The following is a 21,839-nucleotide window of genomic DNA, read 5'->3' as shown; positions in this document are numbered from 1 at the left end:
AAGGCACTTCTGCTGTTGGTATTGAGGGACAGGAGAGCGTTATTCATTCACTTCCCCGCCCATATGTCTTCTGCCAGTGCAGGGGATCGAACCAGCGACCATCTGGTCACGAGGCTGCTTCTCTAACCTTTAGGCCACCGCTGCCTCATATTGCACTTGGAAACAACTTTGCAGTGTACTTTATCGAATTAAACATTTCAGAAGAGCTTCCGCATATATTTTCACACATATTTCTACGATACGAACATTTCAGTCTAACGAATGACGTCCGTTCCCGAGGGGTTCGGGTGAGAGAGGTTGTATTGTGGTCGGTAGAGCAGTTCCCCTCAATACCTTGTGTTCCTTGGCCTGGCTGCGCGCCTTAGACACAAGCTCCAGCAGTGCCAGCAGGAGCCCCAGGACAAGTCCCAGACCCAGGAGGAGGAAGAGGCCCCGCAAGCTGTGGGCCTGCATGGCCATGGAGGACTGGGCCCCGTCGGCCTCCTTGCAGCTGTGGGGCCACCACTTATTCCTCAGGTAGGTCAGCTCACCGGACTCGCTCAGTTGTAGGATGGCCACTGTCAGGTTCTTCATCATGGGGAAACCTGGTGGTAGAACATAATAATAATAATAATAATAATAATAATAATAATAATAATAATAATAATAATAATAATAATAATAATAATAATAATAATAATAATAATAATAATAATAATAATAATAATAATAATAATAATAATAATAATAATAATAATAATAATAATAATAATAATGGATTGGATTTATATACTGTAACACTCTTCATGACACCCCAGTGACCCCAGAGCGCTTACAGAGTCCATTATTTGTTCATACACAGTCATACCGGTGGTGGTAAGCTACAATTGCAGCCAGAGCTGCCCTGAGGCAGACTCACGGAAGCGTGACGAATAATCATCGCCTACGGCCCCTCCGACCACCACCAACATTCATTCACATGCATACACATTCATACGAGGCAAGTAGGTTAAGTGTCTTGCCCAAGGACACAACGGCAGTGGGATGGACATGGGCTTGAGCGGGATTCGAACCACCAACCCAACATAGGGAGGAAGGGGTTGTGAAAGACAAGTGAGCGTGTGTGTGTGTGTGTGTGTGTGTGTGTGTGTGTGTGTGTGTGTGTGTGTGTGTGTGTGTGTGTGTGTGTGTGTGTGTGTGTGTGTGTGTGTGTGTGTGTGTGTGTGTGTGTGTGTGTGTGTGTGTGTGTGCGTGTGTGTGTGTGCGTGTGTGTGTGAGAGAGAGAGAGAGAGAAAGACCCAAAAGGTATAAAAGCCAGGGAGCCCCATCTGAGAAGACCTTTGTTGTTATATTTTGTCCAGATTTCCACAACTGTCCATATGGTGTGGAGATAACAGTGGAGAGAGGGTGAAACCTATGATGTAATTTTTAATGGACGTTGGGCAGTCCACCTCCTTTGGCATGTTGTCCTTTACTTACTGTAGATAGTAGGAAGGCTAATGGTGCAGTTCCACCTCTTACAGCCAAGTAATTTCCAATGTAGAGGAGCGTATGCCATACCTTGTGCATACCTTGTGGCTGCATACGCTCCTCTACATTGGAAATGTAGACTTCACTTGGCTGGAGTCAGTGGAACTGCACCTATAGGCCTTTCACACCGGCCGGGCTCCGTGCCGGAGCTGGTTCCCGAACGTAGTGTGACGGAGCCCGGCCGGTGTGAAAGGCCTCAGAGGACACACAGGGAGAGTAGGTTCTAGTAGGAGCAGATCCCAGGCCAGTAGTGCATTAAGTACATGTGGTTCCAGAGGCAGGGGTCTTACCTGCTTGACTATACTGTATTTTTCTCATACACTCTCTCATTCTGCTAATTTCCTGTGAAAGATAGTGAGATTTAACGATCCCCTGGAAACCTTTCAAGGACTTCATTTGTGAACCACAGACACCCTTGTACCCAGCCTTGCACGCCCCTAGCTACTCACCCAGAGGTGCTGCGATACTGTAGCCCCTTTGCGCGATCTCGTCAGGGGAGCGGGTCAGTTCGCAATGGCGGCCAACAACCAGTTCCAGGGACACAGCCTCGCCAATGAAGGCAAAGTTCCCTTCCAAGGTACGGCGGATCCCCTCCTCCATGCTAGCCACGTAGCTCTGCCTGCGCTCCATTTGGTCGTAAATACGTTGGTAGACAGCGATTTTAGAATTCTGGAATGGGGGAACAAATAAAACACATCTTGAATCTGGAAATAATACAAAATCCTTAGTCACAGTTTTAGATTTTTCATTTATTTATTTCGAAGTTGGATGTCCCTTTTCTTGTACCACCACACTAAATAAAGGCCATTAGAAAAAGCTTAAAATTATTAAAGTATTTGCTTAAAATAATAGCTTACAGATCAACTAACAATCACACACAATACAATACATATATCTACAAACTATTGATTTAAGCCTATAGTGACAATTTTTAATATGTACAGAACAAAATAGTTTGTGGTAACTAGGATGACTACATATTAGGGGTGGGAATCACCAGGGGCCCAAAGATACAATATTATAATTTTGTAATATCACAATATTGCGATTTATTAGCTTTTTTCAACTGCAAATGGAAAACTTTGTCATCTGCAATAAAAATACATAATCTGTTTTTATCTAAAAAGATAACGTTTTCAGTTTGTTCACCTCATTCCAATAATTTTTATTGCAGTAAAATGAGATTGTCAAGAAGAAATAAAGTATTTTATTAATTTATTAATATTGATATTTGGCACCACTGTATTGATATACTATTGGAATGCAACATATTGTGATATACTGCTGTATAAATGTTTTCCCCACCCCTACTTATATCCTAACAATGACCTATGTACAGTACCTTGAAGAAAGCCATTGAGGCGCCACCTTCAACTGTCCCATAATCTATGACATCCTGTTTGGAGAGATCATCAAAGCTCTGGATGGAGACATGCTTGGTGTCAGCATGCAACATGGAGTTGAAGTTGGCAAAGTAGCAGGCCAGAAGAAGTACCGCAAACACCCACCAGATGGCAGTGATGAAGCGTCCAGACAGGGCTTTAGGGTGAGGACCAGCACCTGGGGGAGGGAACAAACGATTGATTGATTGATTGATTGATTGATTGATTGATTGATTGATTGATTGATTGATTGATTGATTGATTGATTGATTGATTGATTGATTGAAAAGTTTATTAACAGATTGCAGAACGGGTACAGTACAGTACAGCTCAATACATACAATTGTTTAAGGGGGTGCAGACTAGAGAAAGACTTTCGTCTTGTTTACATCAGGGTCCCCCATTTTCAATTCATCATAACATATATGACACACACGGCACATTGCAGGGAGCGATCATGGAGTAGACGTGTTTCACATGAGCTCCCTTCTACCGTGCTGAATATACGTTTCTCCCCATTAGTCTTTATTTTATTTTTATTTGTTTTTTATCTGTTTGCTAGGTCGTCGTGTTTAGTATACATTCATCGACTTTGACGATGACGGGGGTGGAGACCAGAGCCATGACTGCCCCAACCAGCAAACCATCACCGCCGGGCCTGGCAGCACCGTCGCCCGTTGTCGGGGAGTTAAGCGAAGCTGTGCTCTTGGTCATGACCAAGCTACACGCAGACTCTGAGACACGCATCGCTGAAGCACAGAAGAAAGTGTTGGCGGATTTCTGTGTCAGCCTCCGTCGTGAGATATCAGAAGAAATACGGCTGGCGGTAGTACCGCTGACAGACAAGATGGAGACGATGCACGCTGTCTCCTCGGCTAATGCTAACGAACTAGCCACGCTAACGACGGAGGTATCATTACAGTGCGAGAAGATGGCGGGTCTCGAATCCGCCCTGCTGGCTAGGCAGGCTGAAGTCAACAAACTACAGTCGGCAATGGAGGAGATGCAGTCCCGGGATAGACGCCACAACGTCAGGATTGTTGGAGTACCGGAGACCAGCGGTGAAGGCCGTCTCTCTGAGACCGTGCCCGAACTGCTGCAGAAAATACTAGGGACGGACGTCCTCCCTTCGCCTCCTATCTCTGAGTCGGCCTACAGAGCGGGCAGGTCCACTCCTGGTGTGAACAAAGAGCCGAGGCCCATCATCGTCAAGCTGAACAGGCTTCAGCAGAGGGAACTCATCATGCGGTCGGCTCGTGCCAGAAGGGGTAATCTGAGGCTTGGCGATCACAAAGTGGCCATTTTCGAAGACTTTACACCGGAGGTTCAAGCACAGAGAGGCGAATACAAGGTGGTCCTGACTAAGCTATGGAAACTAGGCCTGAGGCCCACGTTATTCGCTCCCGCGAAATTATCTGTGTTGGAGAAGGTCGGTGGTCAGCGTTTGTTTTGGTCGTTGGCTAAAGCGAAGGAATATCTCGCGGAGATACCCGAGTCCGTTGCTTGATATCTATGGCGGGTGAGTGACTTGGCGGTTTGGGCCTATATACATTGATTAGGCCGACTATTCACAAATACTTGCTGTCATGCCCAGACATGCTAACTGCCCAATGCCCATCCAACTAGCGGGGCTTCCCAATGACTTCTGTTACTTGCTAAAGCTGACCTCATGGTCATACTTGTGTATCGCCTCTTTGGAAGCTAACGAGCTAGCTGAACAATGTACATAATAGGCTAACGTGCTATCCGGATTCATCACTAGCTTACGCGCTAGCCTCGGGCTAGCCAGCAGGCTTCGTCTATAGTCTGCGCTGAGACATTCGAGACCCGTTAATGGTTACGTATTTTGGTTGCTGTTGCTGTTCAAAGGGACATTGGTTTGCACAATTCAAGAGTGATCGAATCCCTAACTAACTTCTGGTATGCTTTTATTTTTATATCCAGGTTGTTTTGAGCTTTGGGATCCATAGTAGAAGCCAAGGTCGGTTGAATATGCATATACAATATATGATAACAGGTTGGGTCGGGTATGGCTTGCACTTCATGGCTATATGGTTATATGGCCTGCACTTTAGCCATGACCCTCTTTTCCTTTCTTTTTTCTTTCTTATTGTCGCTGTTTTTATGTCATCTGTATGCGCGATTTAAATGTGATCCGATTCTACCTTGGACTAACTGCTGAATTGCCTTAATTTTGTTTTGAATTTTCCGTGATCCATTTATGCTATAACGTTGCGACATTAATATGCAGACTCCAAGGTAGATGGTTACAGGGTTGATGCTGAGTAATTATATAATAATTATTGTCGCTGTTTTAATGGCATTTGAGTGAGCAATTTAACTGTGATTCGATCCTACCTTGGACTAACTGCTCCGACCGATATCTTTATTGAAACAATGTATGATAACAGGTGGTGTCAGGTGTTGCTTATTACCATCCCCGGATTGATTAATTAATGAATGTGTTTAATTCTATTCTTACATAGGTTATGTCATTTCAGCCGTTGTGCCTGATCAGAGGGACAGCTAAAGGGGTGCACTTTGACCATAACCCTTTTTTTTCCCTTCCTTTTTTTTGTCATTGTTTAATTGACATTGTTCACACAATTTTGCACAATTAACCTGTGACCCGATCCTGCCTTAGACTATCGGCTGGGATGCTTTAATTTAAGTTTGTTTTGAATTTTCCTATACCCTTTTAGGCTATAACAATGCGACGTTGAAGCGCAGATTCGGAAATAGTTGGCTGCAGGTTGATGTGGAGTTATTATTTAATAATGGCTATTTTTACCATTATGGTTGTCTCATGTTGGGGCCAGGGCTCAGGTGGGTTTCGACCGATATCTTTATTGAATTTTATTTTTATTATTATTTGTGTTTATTGGACTAGTGGGGGTTTACTCAGGGGTTTATCTAGAGGGGGGTTGGAGTGGGGAGCGTCTTATTGATCCATGTCTCTAGTGGGAAGTGATAGGAAGATGACCATCCTCAGTGGATGGGGCATAGGGTGGGGATTGGAGAGTGGGTATAGGGGGCCTTATAATAGGACGGGGGGGGTTAGGGTTTAGAGTAGAAGGAGGGGGGGTTGTAGCTGGGGTGGTATTTTTATGTGTTTTATGTACTGTTGTCTTATATGTGTGTAATTGTTCCTCCTCTGAACTCCTGGGATTGACCATCCGGGCCCGCCGGGATCAGCACCTCTGTACTCAGCCTGGCTGCACTGGTATGTTCTCTACGCATTTATACAAGCTCGACCATGGCTAAATTGAATATTTTAATTTGGAACGCAGGAGGGCTTAACGCCCCACACAAGCGTGCCAGTGTCCTTTGGCTATTGAAGAGGAGAAATATTGACCTTGCTCTCCTTAGTGAGACGCATTTATTGGTAGGTGACGTGTCAAGACTGGCAAATCGGCAATATCACGTTATCTCCTCATCCTCAGCCGATGATAAGACGAAAGGAGTAGTCATAGTTACAAGACGTAACCTTGATATCAAAATCTTGGATGTATGGTCGGACACGGAGGGAAGGATTACTATAGCAAAAGTTGAATTCTTGCATAGGAAGATGGCTATAATAGCATTGTATGCTCCTAACACATTTGATTCAGCGTTAATGCGTGCTGGGATGCGGAGATGGATAGGTCCGGGCCCTCTGAAACGAGCGACCAAAAACGGGCCTCTAAGGCCCTTAGGATGTGGGCGAAAGACACGGGGCTCACAGACCTTTGGCGCTTATGCAACCCCACCCTCAAAGATTACTCTCACCTGTCAGCCAGACACAAAAGCTTCTCTCGAATTGACTATACATTCGCGTCCCCTAATATGTTTGATAGTTTCGATGTCTCATTGGTTCCCTTGGCTCTCTCAGACCACAAGGGGATTTTCCTTACGGCAACCTTTGGCAGGCTCTCCGCAAGAGCTCCCAGATGGCGTTTTAATTCGACCTTGCTAAAGAACGATGACTTCTGTTCTGAGTTCAGGAGTAAACTAGCTGAATTTTTGCAGAGCAACGTTGGCACAGTAGAAGACCCTAGGGTCCTGTGGAACGCATTGAAAGGATTTATCAGGGGTCATGTCACACTATTTGCCTCCAATTTGCAAAAATCCCGGTCAAAAAAGCTAGAAGGACTGGAATCATTATATGCGGACCTATACGCATCCTTGCAAACTAACTATAATGAACGACTAAACACACAACGTAAGATAGTCAAAAAAGAAATAAACTCCATACTTAAACAACAGTCTGAGTTCTTGATACATAGGACAAGACAAAATTACTATTTTCACGGCTCCAGACCTAGCCATCTATTGGCAATGAAAATACGCTCAAATGATCATTTCTCGGATATCCCCTCGATTAGGACGAGCCAGGGTGCAGTCACTACTGATTCTAAAAAGATCAATGACACTTTTAAAGAGTTTTACTCACAGTTATATAGCTCAGAGGGTAATCTTGATGACTCTAAATTTGAATCGTTCATTGGCGGGCTTGAGATACCCCACATTTCTGAGGAAGAGGCCAAGGAACTGGGGAGACCGATTACTCTCGTAGAATTGAGGGAGACGATTGTTGAAATGCAGAGGGGTAAGGCACCAGGCTGGGATGGTATTCCACCCGAAGTGTATTTAGCTTTCTGGGACCAACTGGGTCCATTGATGCTCGATATGATCAATTACGCTATCGAACAAGGGGAGTTCTCAAGAGATGTCAATATGGCGTTGATTTCTTTACTTCTCAAGAAGGACAAAGATCCCAATGATTGTGGTAGCTATAGACCCTTGAGTCTTCTCGGGGCCGATTTAAAGGTGTTTGCCAAGGTGCTGGCCCGTCGCCTGCAGAGATTTATGTCTGTATTGGTACACTGCGATCAAACTGGTTTTATCCCGAGGCGTCTGGCTGCAGATAATCTTAGGAGGCTGTTGCATGTAATCGATAACAGTAAAGACAATACAACTCCATCCACAGTTCTGTCTTTGGATGCCATGAAGGCGTTTGACAGACTTGAGTGGTCATACCTGTGGAAGGTACTTGAGGTCATGGGTCTTGGAAAGAGTTTTATTCATATGATTAAAGTCCTGTATGCCTCGCCGTCTGCGATGATACTGACAGGCAAAAACTGTTCCACACTCTTTCCAGTCTCCAGATCTTCTAGACAGGGTTGCCCTCTGAGCCCGGGACTGTTCGCGCTTTCCTTCGAACCTTTGGCCCAATTTATTAGGCAATCGGAGGACATCGTCCCCATAATGGTCAACAATACTCCACACAAAATTGCTCTCTATGCGGATGACCTGCTGATTTTCATGGACGACCCCTCCCGGTCGGCCACAAAATTATTGAGGATAATCGACGACTTTGGTAAATTGTCAGGTTTTAAGATTAACTGGAACAAATCAGCCTGCCTACCTCTTAATGAACTGGCCAAGGCGGTACGACTACCAGCTGATATCCCCATAGTAGAACATTTTAAATACTTGGGCATAGAGATATTCCCCACGCTGAACCAAACTACTAAGTACAACTTCACGGGTACTTATGATAAAATACGCCAGGATCTAGACAGGTGGTCGTCCCTTCCTAACTCCTTACAAGCCCGGGCTTCCATAATCAAAATGAACATCCTGCCTAGGATAAATTTTATTAGCTCAATGCTCCCCCTGCCCCCTCCAATAGACCACTGGCGCAAGGTACAATCGATGGTATCTAAGTTTATCTGGAATAACAAACGCCCGAGAATCAAAAGGGCTACTACTCAACGTAGAAAACAAGATGGGGGCCTCGCAATCCCTGATTTTAAACTTTATTTCTGGTCCTTTTCACTGAGACCTCTGATGTGCTGGCTAGACCCTGTAGAGGCTGTATCGTGGCGCTCCTTAGAAGCGGCGGCGGTATCTCCGCTAAGATTGTAGGATGTAGTGTACTCCACAGTCTCTATTTCGAAATGCCGGCTGAGGTATGGACCGATCATAACTCACGTGATCCAAACGTGGCGTAATGTACAGAGGTCGTGTGGGGTTAAATGCCCTTGGCACCTGGACTCTCCAATTTTTAATAACCAGCAATTACTTGTTGGACACAAGCCGGTTAATATTCCTCAATGGCAAAGGAGGGGAGTGCATACTCTGGAGGATATTTATGATAAGAACGGCCTCCGTGCGTTTCAGGACTTAAGAGAATTTTATGATCTTCCCGGCGAGTCCTTCTTTCTTTACCTTCAACTAAGGTCAGCACGGTCTCTTGGGAGGGGGAGGAGGAAATGTTTTGTCTGTCTTGTCTTTTGTCTTGTCATCTTGAGTTTAGCTGGGGATATTATGGGGGGGCAGCTATTTAACTATTTCTTCACTGTTTGGCCACTTTTACACGGTCTCTGTGAGTCTATGGAACACCTCTACAGGTTTTTGTTTTTTCATGAAGGTTCATTGCTCTGTTTTCGGGTCGTGTTCTCAAAAAATGGTCCTTGTGGTGGATTGGAGATGTACGTTTTATTAATATAGGGTCACACGGCCGGGAATCGGGGCTGAACACTGGGAAAGACCATTTATTAGATAGTGCCCCTTGGAATTTAAATTTAGAAGGTTGAACTCTGTTTTCTTTTCTCTTGTCTGTATAATTGTTAGTCTGTATTATTATTATTGTTTTTGTTATTTTCTTGTGAAGTTCTATGTACTGTGATTGTGGTTAATGTGTTGTCTTGTTTCATGTGAATAATAATAAAAAATTTGATAAAAAAAAACATATATGACACACACGACATACAGATAGACAGTACTGCTACATCTATACATTTATGACATACCAGATTTGCAAATACAGTACTGTTTGTGATACAAAAAGTGTCCAGAAAAAGAGTGTATATACATTTGACGTAGAAACTGTACATTGGAGGAGGTTGGGTAGGTGGGGTGGGGTTGGGTGGGTGGGGTGGGGGGCTGTACATTGGAGGTGGGGGGGGGGGTTGGGTAGGGGGAGGGGGATACGTACATCGACTGAGAGGATGTGGTTTACTGAACCAAAAGGTCTTGATGATGTCACAATGAAGTCACATGGTTTAAATGCAGACTTTGTGTGCCAAGTCTGGTATGTCATAAATGTATAGATGTAGCAGTACTGTCTATCTGTATGTCATGTATGTCATATATGTTATGATGATTTGAAAATGGGGGACCCCGATGTAAACAAGACGAAAGTCTTTCTCTGGTTTGCATCCCCTTAACAATTGTATGTATTGAGCTGTACTGTACTGTACCCATTCTGCAATCTGTTAATAAAGTTTTCAATTCAATTCAATTCAATTCAATTAGGTGCTGGATATAAACAATGTCATCCCTCCTCTGTCCAGCAATCAGTATGTCTGAACTCTGACTTCATAACCCTCAGCAATACTCTCTTGGACTCAGGTCCCCTCCCCTTTTCCTGCTTCAGGGTGCCATGTGTTTAGCAGGATACATAGCCTCCACATCTGGCTGAACGGTTACTGCTGCTCATCAGGCATCCCCTATGTGGACACGTTTACACTGTTCTGGGGAAGGGATGACCTCTTCGCCATGGATGGCCTGCACATAAACCAGACTGGCCCCCGCTTCCTGTCCTGCAATATGGACCTTGCCCTTAGGTTGGCCAAGGCATTCTGTGCCTGAAGTGGGGTCTGATGAAGTCTGACCATAAAGTGGTTATAGGCAATAAACCAAAAAAAATTATCCAAAATACAGTTAAAAGTCCTGGGCCCTCATTTATCAATGGTGGCCTTCATTTATCAATGGTGCGTACGCACAGATATGTGCGTAACCCGTGCGTACGATCATTTCTAAGCAAAGTGTGGGACTTATAAATTTGAACGTGTGCTTGACTTTGTGCGTATATATACGCACAGCTCAGACCGTGCGTACCTGGCGCCCAGCGGTAGAATAGGAAGACTGCAGGGTCTGCAGCACGGAAATAAGCTTTCGTGCATTACACTGGCGTGTTCGGTACCCGTAATTCATTATAGTTAATTGTAAAATAGCGACAGTACCGTAATTATTGTCAAACCCTATAAATAGCATTTGGAATAGGTCTTTCTTTCCGAATGAATGCAGCATGGTTTATATATAGCGTTATCGGAATACTACGGAGTGCACTGGCTGCCCTCTGCGGGGAACTGTTTTGAATTGAATTAAATTGAAAACCTTTATTTATCCCCGAGGGGAGATTAAGATGTCCTTTACAGCATAAACAGCGTAACAGCAATCTAAAAACAGCAATTAAAAAAACAGTTTATACATAACATACATAACATACACTTATTAGTATTTGTTAAAAACAAGATGGACAAGTACACAGGGATAAAAATAGATAAAATAGGACTAAAAAGAGCTAAAAAAGTGGTGAAAAAGAAACAAGTCCAATCATGAATGTGTTGTTAAATAATTAAATTAATTTGTTACAGTCCACAACCCAGCTCCTCCAGTCCACAGCAGTTAGCCCGTCCTGGCCCTGCTTGGTTGTGGAGCCTGATTGCCACCGGCACAAAGGACTGCCCAAAGCGCTTTGTGGTATGTCGGGGGGGATGAGTCTGTGGCTAAACGTGGACCGCATTGCGGTCAGCTCATCATAAAGGGGGTGGCAGGGGTTCTCAAGGATAGCATGCAGCTTCCTCCTCGTCCTCCCCTCTGCCACCACCTCCAGACTGTCCAGGTCCGTTCCCACCACAGAGCTTGCTTTTTTTTACCAGTTTGTTTATTTTGTCTGTGTTGGTGTTGCCCCCCCAGCATACCACAGCAAAAAAAAGGGCACCCGCCACCACAGACTGGTAGAACATCTGCAGCAGTTTGCTGCAGACATTAAAAGACCTGAGCCCTCTCAGGAAGAACAGTCTGCTCTGTCCCTTCCTGTAGAGGGCCTCGGTGTTGTCCGTCCAGTCCAGTTTTCAGAGATAGGGTAGTCTATTTGCCGAGAGAACATAATATTATAGAGTCCGCTATACCCGAGACACATTCTCCTTGATTTGTAGAGCAATTTGGGACCCAACTTAAGTGTGGAACAAAACGCACATGCCATCCCCATGCACACATTCAAGTCCTCTCCACCCTCGGGTCTTTGGCCACCGGCATGGTCCATCGTAATATATTGGAGATGGATCGAGCAATGGACTGTTACAGTACCACCCATAGCTGTCAAAGCTCCATCACAAATTATGTGAATAGAAAGGGATTCCACTCAGTCAATGTTGCGATGTGCATTTGGCTGATACATGTTGTTGCTGGTGACAGGCACGCATTGTATTGAATTAAATTGTAATACTGGGGTATCTGTAATTAAAATATCGCTTAAATGCAGGTGGTTGGGGTTATCCACTGAAGCCATAGTTAATGACTCTGACCAACCCAACGAACGACCCAACAGGAGTGCGTTTGGCACGGGGGGGAGACGCAGAACACCCACCTCCAAACACAATTAAATATTGTTTAAAATAAAAAGCGAAATACTATTATTTTGTGTCATGTTTCCAAATAAGATTGATCACAACGAAATGCTTTCTACTTCAATTTGTTGGTTAGAATAGATGACCTCCGTTGAAACTTCACTGAGACTAACACAGTCTATTTGTGCACAGATGTGATGGAATTCAAGTTCGCGTTTTTATTGATCACATGGCAGGCTACACATGGTCTTTCTATATGCAGGCTATACATGGCAGTGAGATTCATTGTTATTGTATGCTCTCGTGTTATATTATGCTATTGTCAAGAAAGGAAGTACATTATTTTCAATCGTGGCTTTAATTCGTAGCCGAGAAGCAGTCTAGTCTTAGCAGCTTCATTAATCCCGACCCGTCTCAGCCACATGCATAACTGAGACCGGCTATGGAAACAAATCATAAAGACTACTGTAAATAAAAGAGCCTATAATATTATAAAGGATAGGCTATACATAGGCTGCACGTGAACCGGACATCACGGTAGGCTATTTAGAGCGGAGTGTGCAAAATGATTCCTTTTTTGTCAATACACACACCCACTACTAGGCTATGCGAGGCGAGCCCCACTCATTTAATATATAGTGCAAATTAAGTGTTCAAATGAAGGCATCCAATAATAGATTAACCATTGTCTTACCTTAATGCAGCAAAATGCGACGTTTCATCTTGGCATCAATGATCTTTTCTGCTTTAACTTTGTCTGTGAGATCACTTTCAATGTGAAGCAGACTGGCGCATTGTTGTTCTTAGCCAGTTTTGGATGTGATGTGCCTCATTGCTGAGAAAGACCTTTCACAACTTGAATCACAAGTTGCAGTGCTGACAGCAATGAAGGGAACGTTTTTCGTAATTTAGATCTCATCATGCTTTGAAAACAATGTACATACAGTAGCTCTAAAAAGTTTCCACGATTTGATGAACTCGGACTCTCATCATGTCCTCTTAGAGCAAGCCCTTGTTTGCCAAGATAAAACAACATACAGCCTCAGGTGATCGGTAGTTATGGCCAGGGCCAGCCCGGTGCAGCTTCTAAATTACTTTGGCCTTGGAAAAATACCGTATATCCATTTAGCTTTTTGAAATTTGACTCAAAATAGTGTGCTGGTGTTCGCTACAAAGCGATCGGCGGGCTGAAATTCGGAACGCAGATGTTTGCTTTACTCGGCCTGCGGGATCAGGATGATGTGATTGGCTACATTATTTAACCTGAGCCTATGCGTGATTGGTTACTGCCTGTACCTGGAATGTTAAACGCTGCCACCGATTGACACCTTCGTCGTTGACACCTCAGCCAGCGGGCTGCAGCACAAGACACACACAATAGCCAGCGCACATTATATATACATTTCAAAATTCCCAGCATAATATTTTGGGTAGGCATAGCCTAGCCTGGCCTTATATACCTGCCGCCTATGGCTATATAGCAGGGGTAGAGGCGTTCCCAACCGCCCCATGATTCCTTGGAGACATAGGAATATGATATAAGGTATACTGGTCGTCAGCGAGGAGATATAGCCCACAGCGGATAGCAATTAAATGCCATTTGAGAATATAGGCTATTAAGGCAAAACGACAGCCTATAGCCTATACATAATATTTATTGTTTTCATAAGCGTAAAGATACAACAGCTAGATTAACGATCAAGTTAGTTTACTGTATGCAGGCTTCGCAGGGCTGTGCCATGTGTTATATATGCGTTGTTGCATAATGTAGGCTATACTATTATATCTAATTTATATAGGCTACCTAATACCGACAACAAAATAGATTGTATGCCTCTACAAATCATATTATACCCGGTAGCCAATCGAACGAAACAAATAAAGGCATTCATATTCCAGCATGGTTATAATGACATTGACACCAATGCCAAACAGTGGTCAACGGTCTTTATTAGTATTTTGCGCTGTCCAGGCAGAATTGCAGCAATGGTCTTAGGGAGTCGTTGATATCTGTCATCACCGTGTACAAGTCCGTCAGCCTGTCACGTATTTCTCCCATAACACACGCTGTGTCTTCTTGGTTCGACAGTGCGTTAAATTCGTTGGTTAGACCTCGGTGATCAATCTCGCTCTCAGTGAAGTTTCTCAGAGTTTGCTCGGGTTAGTCCATTATTTCACATCCCATGGGGGTGTTTCATTACCATATATGGATAATCATGCATGAACATTGACAAATGGTATTTATCAACACAGAGTGTGCGTATGACCTGTGCACGCACGGTTGATAAATCCAGATTTTTCTGTGCGTAGAGACATTCTAAATTCTGTGCTTAAGAACGAAAATAGAACAGTTTCTAAGCATTGTTGATAAATGAGGGCCCAGGGCACGATTTTAAGTATTTGCATATAGAACCGCCCGTAATTAACCATATACGGTAATGAAACACCCCCATGAATGTGGAAAAGTGGACTAAACCAAGCGAACACGTGGGAGAAATACGCAACAGGCTGACAGACGTGTACACGGTGATGTCGGAAACAATCGGATATGATATTAACTTCCTAAAGACCATTGCTGCCTGGGCAGCGCAAACACTAATAAAGACCGTTAACCACTGTTTGGCGTTGGTGTCATTAATAATAACCATGCTGGAATATGAATGCCCTTTTTCGTTTCGTTCTTTTAACACTTTCTTCGCCAGGCTTATGTACATCATTATACCATCCTCTGCCAGCTCTATTTGTCTATGGAGAAGTTCCCCTTCTTTGCAGGGCTATAACTTTTTAAATTGTATTGCTAAATTGACATTACTATGGCCCATTCAACATCAAGTATCTATTGTTCTAGTGTAGCAACGTTATACTTTTTCATTCACATATTCATACAAAAATACGGTCTAAAGTATAAATATTTTTTTATCGTTTTCTGCAGCTTTCTGCAGAACGTGATTTATAGCCCTAAATGCATTATATTGATGATTGTATACAGTTTGATAGCGATCGGCGCGAGATAAAAAATTTCAAATGGATGTGCTTCTAGAAGTTACTACTTATCATCTGATGTTGACCGGATGGGGGGGGGGGTCGTTTATAATTCCGTGGCCAACGTTAGATGATTCATCTAGTAGGTGATATGATCATTAGAGCAGTTTGTATCGAACACGGTAAAAAAAAACGCTGAAACTCACCGCAGCTTCCTCCTAGCGTTGGGCGATGAGCGTGGAGCAAAAATATTCCTATTATGGGATGTTGAAATATGCGATCCATCTCCAGGTTGTATAATAGTATATACGTCCAAATCATGTTGTTTATCGAGTTATTGGTAACGGATTGCTATCCATTGTGTCTAGCTCGAGTCCCAGGACTATTAGCGAGTGATCGGACCGAATTGGAATGATCACCAGTTTCCGTTTCCGGTTACCGGTTTGGGCGATCCGCCAATCAGCCACCAGATGGCGCTCTTGAACCGTTGGAGAGTTGAGAGGGGATCAACAGTAGATCTCAAGTCTCCGGGGGAGAAATATGATTGCGATCACAGATTTTTGAAATATTGATTTCAATGACGTGTTACGGCGTCATTGGCAGAATGAGCATGGCGGGGAATGACGAGTTTAGGCGTCCTTGGCAGAGAAAGTGTTAAAGTTCTCCGTCAATTTGATTCCAAATCTTGACGGATTTTCCGTCAATTTTCTACCTGCATGGTTTAATATGATTTGTAGAGGCATACAATCTATTTTGATGTCGGTATTAGGTATAGCCTATAAAATTATATATGCATAGCCTACATTATGCAACAGTAATTTGCGCATAACGCAGCATGGCACAGACATGTCACACGGAGCCCCGCGCCTGCATACAGTAAACTAACTTGATCGTTAATATAACTGTTGTCCTTTATAGGCCGTCGTTTTGCCTTAATAGCCTATATTCTCAAATGGCATTTAATGGCTATCCACTGTGGACTATCTCCAGTATATCTCCAGTATATATCCAGACGGACCAGTATACCTTTATATCATATCATATTCTTTTGTCTCCAAGGAATCGTGGGGCTCTGGGGAATAAAGGTTGGGAACCCCTGCGCATAGCCTATCCGCTATTTTATTTACAGTAGTCTATTTATGATTTGTTTCCATAGCCGGTCTCAGTTATGCTGTGGCTGAGATGGGTCGGGATTAATGAAGCTGATAGGAGACTGCTTCTCGGCTATACGAATTAAAGCCACGATTGAAAATAAGGTACTTCCTTCTTGACAATAGCATATACTATAACAATAATACGAGAGTACAAGAACAATGAATCTCACTGCCATGTAGCCTAAGCCCTGCCTATGTGATCAATAAAAATATATGTTGTGTCTGTCCACTATGTTTGTTACTTTGTTATTTCCCCCCCCTATGTAAAGCGACCTTGGGTCTCTTGAAAGGCGCTATATAAAATGAAGCTATTATTATTATTATTATTATTATTATTATTATTATTATTATTATTATTATTATTATTATTATTATTATTATTATTATTATTATTATTATTATTATTATTATGGTTGTTGTTGTTGTTGTTGTTGTTGTTGTTGTTGTTGTTGTGGTTGTGGTTGTGGTTGTGGTTGTGGTTGTGGTTGTGGTTGTGGTTGTTGTTGTTGTTGTTGTTGTTGTTGTTGTTGTTGTTGTTGTTGTTGTTGTTATTATTATTATTATTATTATTATTATTATTATTATTATTATTATTATTATTATTATTATATCACGTCTGTGCGGGAGCTCACAAATAGACTGTGTTAGTCTCAGTGAAGTTTCAACGGAGGTCATCTATTCTAACCAACAAATTGAAGTAGAAAACATGTCGTTGTGACCAATCTTATTTGGAAACATGACACACAAAATAATAGTATTTAGCTTTTTATTTTAAACAATATTTAATCGCGTTTGGAGGTGGGTGTTCTGCGTCTGCCCCCCCCCCCCCCCCCCGTGCCAAACATGGGATGGGAGAAAAATACGGAAAAAGGGGGAGAAAAAGTAGATAAAAAAAAAAGTCCTGGTAACTTAGAAACAGTTCGGACTCACAACAAATGAGTGATCATATATGTCAAAGCAAGTTTATTGGTATCCATTTTAGATACAGTCTCCATGCCAAAGAACGTGTCATTTATTGCTTTAAAGATCCAGTTGGGACCCTCCTCAATGGTTGTAATAGGTGTGTATAGACCCCCAGCTGCTGGTACCGAGCTAACCTAATTTCTCTGGCTAAATAATAACTTGGATCAACTAAAGGAAGTCAGTGATAACCTAAACCTAACCCAGAAGATAACAGAACCGATTAGACCCAACTTGAAAGACTGCTCAAAATCCACACTAATTGACTATACTTTCCAACAGAATTGACAAAATCGTGGCCACTGGTGTTTTTGAACTGGGCAATAGTGATCACTGTCCTACTGCATGTGTGAGGAGTGAGAAAATGGAACAAACTAGGTCACATACGGTCATGAAAAGGAATTCAAAGAGCCGATGTTCAGGTGACCCTTCACAAATACTTTTATTTCTTTGATCAATAAACATGCTCCTTTTAAGAGGTTCAGAATTAAAGATAGAATAGCACCCTGGATCTCACATGATGCTGTCAACTCTGCTTAAAGAAAGGAATAAGGCCTGGTTGTGTGCTAGACACTCAGGTGATCCACAGCACGTGCTTGCCTTCAAACAGTTCAGAAACAGATGTACCACAAAGTTCCTACACAAACCCGGCTCAGTTTTGGAAGGCAGTTAATCATTAACTTGTGTTGACGATTGTGTTATTTCTAGCCAGAATGAAATATGTCTTGCATTTAATAAGCGCTCTACAGAGAATATATCAGACAGACTTCTTCCTGTTGATGTTAATGTTTATATAGATACTGATTGTGTGAGTCCCATGGATCACACCCCTCAATTTTCCTTTCGTTCCTTTTCACATGATGAAGTATTAGACACTCACACTGATCCGTTCAGAACAGGGTAAATCTGCATTTCACTATGACGTCCCTAGCTCATGGAATGAACTCCAACAGTCCTTAACACTTTGAGTGCCAACGACGAGAATTCTCGTAATTTCATGCCAACCGTTCAGTGCCAACGACGAGAAATCTTGTTATTAATTTTTTTTTTTTATTTTTTTTGCGATTTCCATAATTTTTTCATCAATCTAGCCTCACGTTACCACTGGGACTCTCTCTGAGCTCGAACAGGGAAAATACCGCCCCCTATCATCTCCCGGATGGTAATGCACCCTTTGGAATGGAGTCAATGGAAATGCATGGGGAAAAGAAAATCCGGAATCCACATTTTACTTGTCAGGCATGTAATCCGAGCCGATTGCAGTCTATGTGGTCCCTCAGAACAGTATGGAATATGTGTTTCAAGCACCCAGCGTTGGATCAATAAACGCGATAGATATTTGGAATGGCGATCAGGAATTGGAATAATCTTTTTGGAGAACATCTGATCTGAGGTAAGGAATCTATTTACCAGTCTTGGGGTAATCAGAGCTTTTTTCACAGATATATCAACGTGGGCCCTTTATGTGTATGTGTGTGTGTGTGTGTGTGTGTGTGTGTGTGTGTGTGTCTGTGTGTGTGTGTGTGTGTGTGTGTGTGTGTGTGTGTGTGTGTGTGTGTGTGTGTGTCTGTGTGTGTGTGTGTGTGTGTGTGTGTGTGTGTGTGTGTGTGTGTGTGTGTGTGTGTGTGTGTGTGTGTGTGTGTGTGTGTGTGTGTGTGTGTGTGTGTGTGTTGATCAGGAAATAGATAACCGATTTTTCAGCCCGCTTCTCTAGCGTGCATAAGTACACATATACTATCGATAATCTAGCGTTTATTTGAAAACTATTCATAAATAGGCCGAAAAATGACAACGTTTTTTGTGTATTCCAGTAAAGGGCGATTCCTGTGGAATCTCTTTTTCTTTCTGGAAATCTCCAAAAACTAGCGTTTTTCAAAATGGTATAAAACGGAAATGTACAGATGAAAAAACAATCCGTTTCGACAATGTTGACTGCAAGCAAGTCATTGATAAGCGACAGGCGTATTAGACACATAGCCATAATTTAAGATATAGTTTATGCGTTCGCAAATGTGCTCGCCCTCTCATTGAATAGAGCACTGGCACTCAAGCGCTAAATCGTGCGCCCCCTGCTGGCACTGAAAGTGTTAAAGCTTGAGATTCTCCCCTCTACTGCAGAGTTAAAACCTTAGTCTCCAACCTTTGTCAATTAAGTTCTATGTGTTTTAATTAATTTGTTATCATTGCTCTTTGCCTCGTCTTGTTGTCTTATTGTAATGATTGTATATGCTGTGTGATTTCTTCTACTTTTTTGTAGTACACTCCGTAAATGAGGGAAACCTCAGTTGCCTTTCGAGTTTAAATAAAGGTTTGAAATTCAAGTTCCTAAGTAGAGATATATCAATACTGCTATTGGATGATGATACCAGATAATTACCAGGCTAAAGCAGAGTATCTGTAACAGATAATTACCAGGTTAAAGTAGGGCATCTAGTAACAGATACAGATAATTACCAGGCTAAACCAAGAGCCATGTGAGAAATGCCAGAAATCAAATAAAACACAATTGATTTTCTGCATTTTATTTGGGTACAGAAGCATATTAGATATCTCTAATGGAGATAAAATGGACTCTATCTCAGTCATTTTTGTCCTACGATGGCCGCTACTAGTTTTTAGATGGAGAACGTGCCTGGGGCGGAGGTTAGCTCTCTGCCACGTTACCTTGCAGTGCGAGTGCTCCTGCGATGTACCAGAAGCTGTGGAGCAGGGTGAAGCTGTGTTTCTTCGTGTCTGGCTCCTCCCACTCACAGGGGCTGATCCTGGAAACAAGAAGAAGGTAGAGGAGCAGGGGGAAAACAGGAGAAATAGCAGCAGGTCTGTAAACCATGTTTTTTATTTACATTTTTTTGTATAACATTTGAGGCAGGAAATGTTAGCATTAGCAATGCTAGTGGAAGTCAATGGGGGCAAGTTTTCAGAGACAGGCTTGATGCCCCCATTGACTTCCACAACATGGCATACAAATGCTAACATTGTCTTGCTCAAACAGTGGAACACTGGTGCATGTGCTATATGGATGCAGTGAAAGGACTCAAGAGTTTGTAACAAATCACACAGGCTTCTTGAAAATGTGGACTATCCCTTTAAAGTTACTGTTCAATCATAGAGTTTACAATCATAACTGGTGCTCAGAACAAGTGTAGAGACCAACAATGGGAAACTGAACAAAAGTGTGGTCTGCACTAAAAAATAAATGTCTTTAAATAATTTATTCCATTTAGGGGACAGCAGAGAGGAAGGCAGGCATACTCTGTAAAGACTCAGTACAAGCAATGCAGTAGGGAGATCCTCTTAGGTTATCCTTAGATTCTCTAAGGTCTCAATAGAAGCCCGGTTTACATTAATTGTTTATTTTGGTTTGCCATTTTTCTTTTAATGTAAATGTTATGTGGTTTCACCTTCTGAGCCACCACTATGTCACCAACATCTTTATTTAATCACATTTTGGTAATTTAGCAGGCTACCATCAATCTTGGTGTCCAAGTCGATATAATAACTGCATTAATGGAAAGAGCAGGAGCTAATCAGTCATATTTTCCCAAGCACCATTGAGGATCTGGTGCAGTGAAGTAATAATAATTAAATAACCCATATGATTAGTAAATTAATAGCTTGTTATTTATTTGTTTTATTTTGATGTGTACATGCTGGTACATGTCAAGTAATATTCATACTGGTTTAAATAAACAATTTGATATTTCCCATGTTTGCTGAGCAATATTTTTGTGAAAAAGGAATTAAAGGCCTGTCCCCAATCAGCCCAATCTCACTTAAAATATGTAAATAAAGTACTTGTTGTTATGTTATAGGCATAAGTAATGTATTGACATATATATATATATATATTTTTTTTATACTTTCTCTTTTTCCCCCCTTTCTTTTTCCGTTTTCTCCCATCCCAATGTTAGTCGTTATGCCAATTCCCAATCCCCTACCTGGTCGTTGCGTGCTCTGCCCCCTACCGTCGGTCTGGGAGGGCGGAGACTATCACATGCTTCCTCCGACACATGTGTAGCCAATCCCCACTTCTTTTCACCTGGCAGTGCGGACTCTCACTGGGGGAGTGTAACGTGTGGAGGACACTACCTCCCCCAGGATCCGACCTCGCTGTGCAGGCGCCCGACCGATCTGTAGGAGTCGCTGTTTTACAACGACCAGGACCCACCCTCGCCGGGTTTCCCACCCTCTAACACTGCCAATTGTGTTAGTATGGACGGTCGGCCAACCCGGAAGCACCACAGCTGGATTCGATCCCACTGTCTCTGTGGTGGTGGGCAGACGCTTAGACCGCTGCGCCACCCGGCCGCATTGTATTGACATATTTACAAAAATGTACAATGTAGTGCCTGCTCGCCTGCTACAATGTGGCACCCATATAGACGCCTGTCCCATATAAAGAGTTCAGTGATTTCAAATAAAAGCCCAGGCTATTAATTTAAGTTTGACTG

The 21,839-nt window shown here is 42.7% G+C and overlaps 1 protein-coding gene across 1 annotated transcript in view; it reads right to left on the bottom strand.

The window, feature by feature from the left end:
• Positions 1 to 21,839, bottom strand: part of LOC311243737 (putative glutamate receptor) — a 41,232-nt gene that overhangs the window by 1,811 nt on the left and 17,582 nt on the right. The window contains exons 4-7 of the mRNA XM_084333076.1: positions 20,053 to 20,150; positions 2,852 to 3,069; positions 1,959 to 2,178; positions 334 to 584 (exon numbers count right to left, since the gene is read on the bottom strand). Of these exons, the coding sequence (XP_084189202.1) occupies positions 334 to 584; positions 1,959 to 2,178; positions 2,852 to 3,069; positions 20,053 to 20,150 (787 nt within the window). The remainder of the gene's footprint in view (positions 1 to 333; positions 585 to 1,958; positions 2,179 to 2,851; positions 3,070 to 20,052; positions 20,151 to 21,839) is intronic.

The sequence above is a fragment of the Notolepis coatsorum genome (genome assembly GCF_963971535.1).
Source record: "Notolepis coatsorum genome assembly, chromosome: 17".
NCBI classification, from domain to species: Eukaryota; Metazoa; Chordata; class Actinopteri; order Aulopiformes; family Paralepididae; genus Notolepis; species Notolepis coatsorum.
The sequence above is the reverse complement of the archived record's forward strand: the minus strand, read 5'-3'. Positions and strand labels throughout refer to the sequence as shown.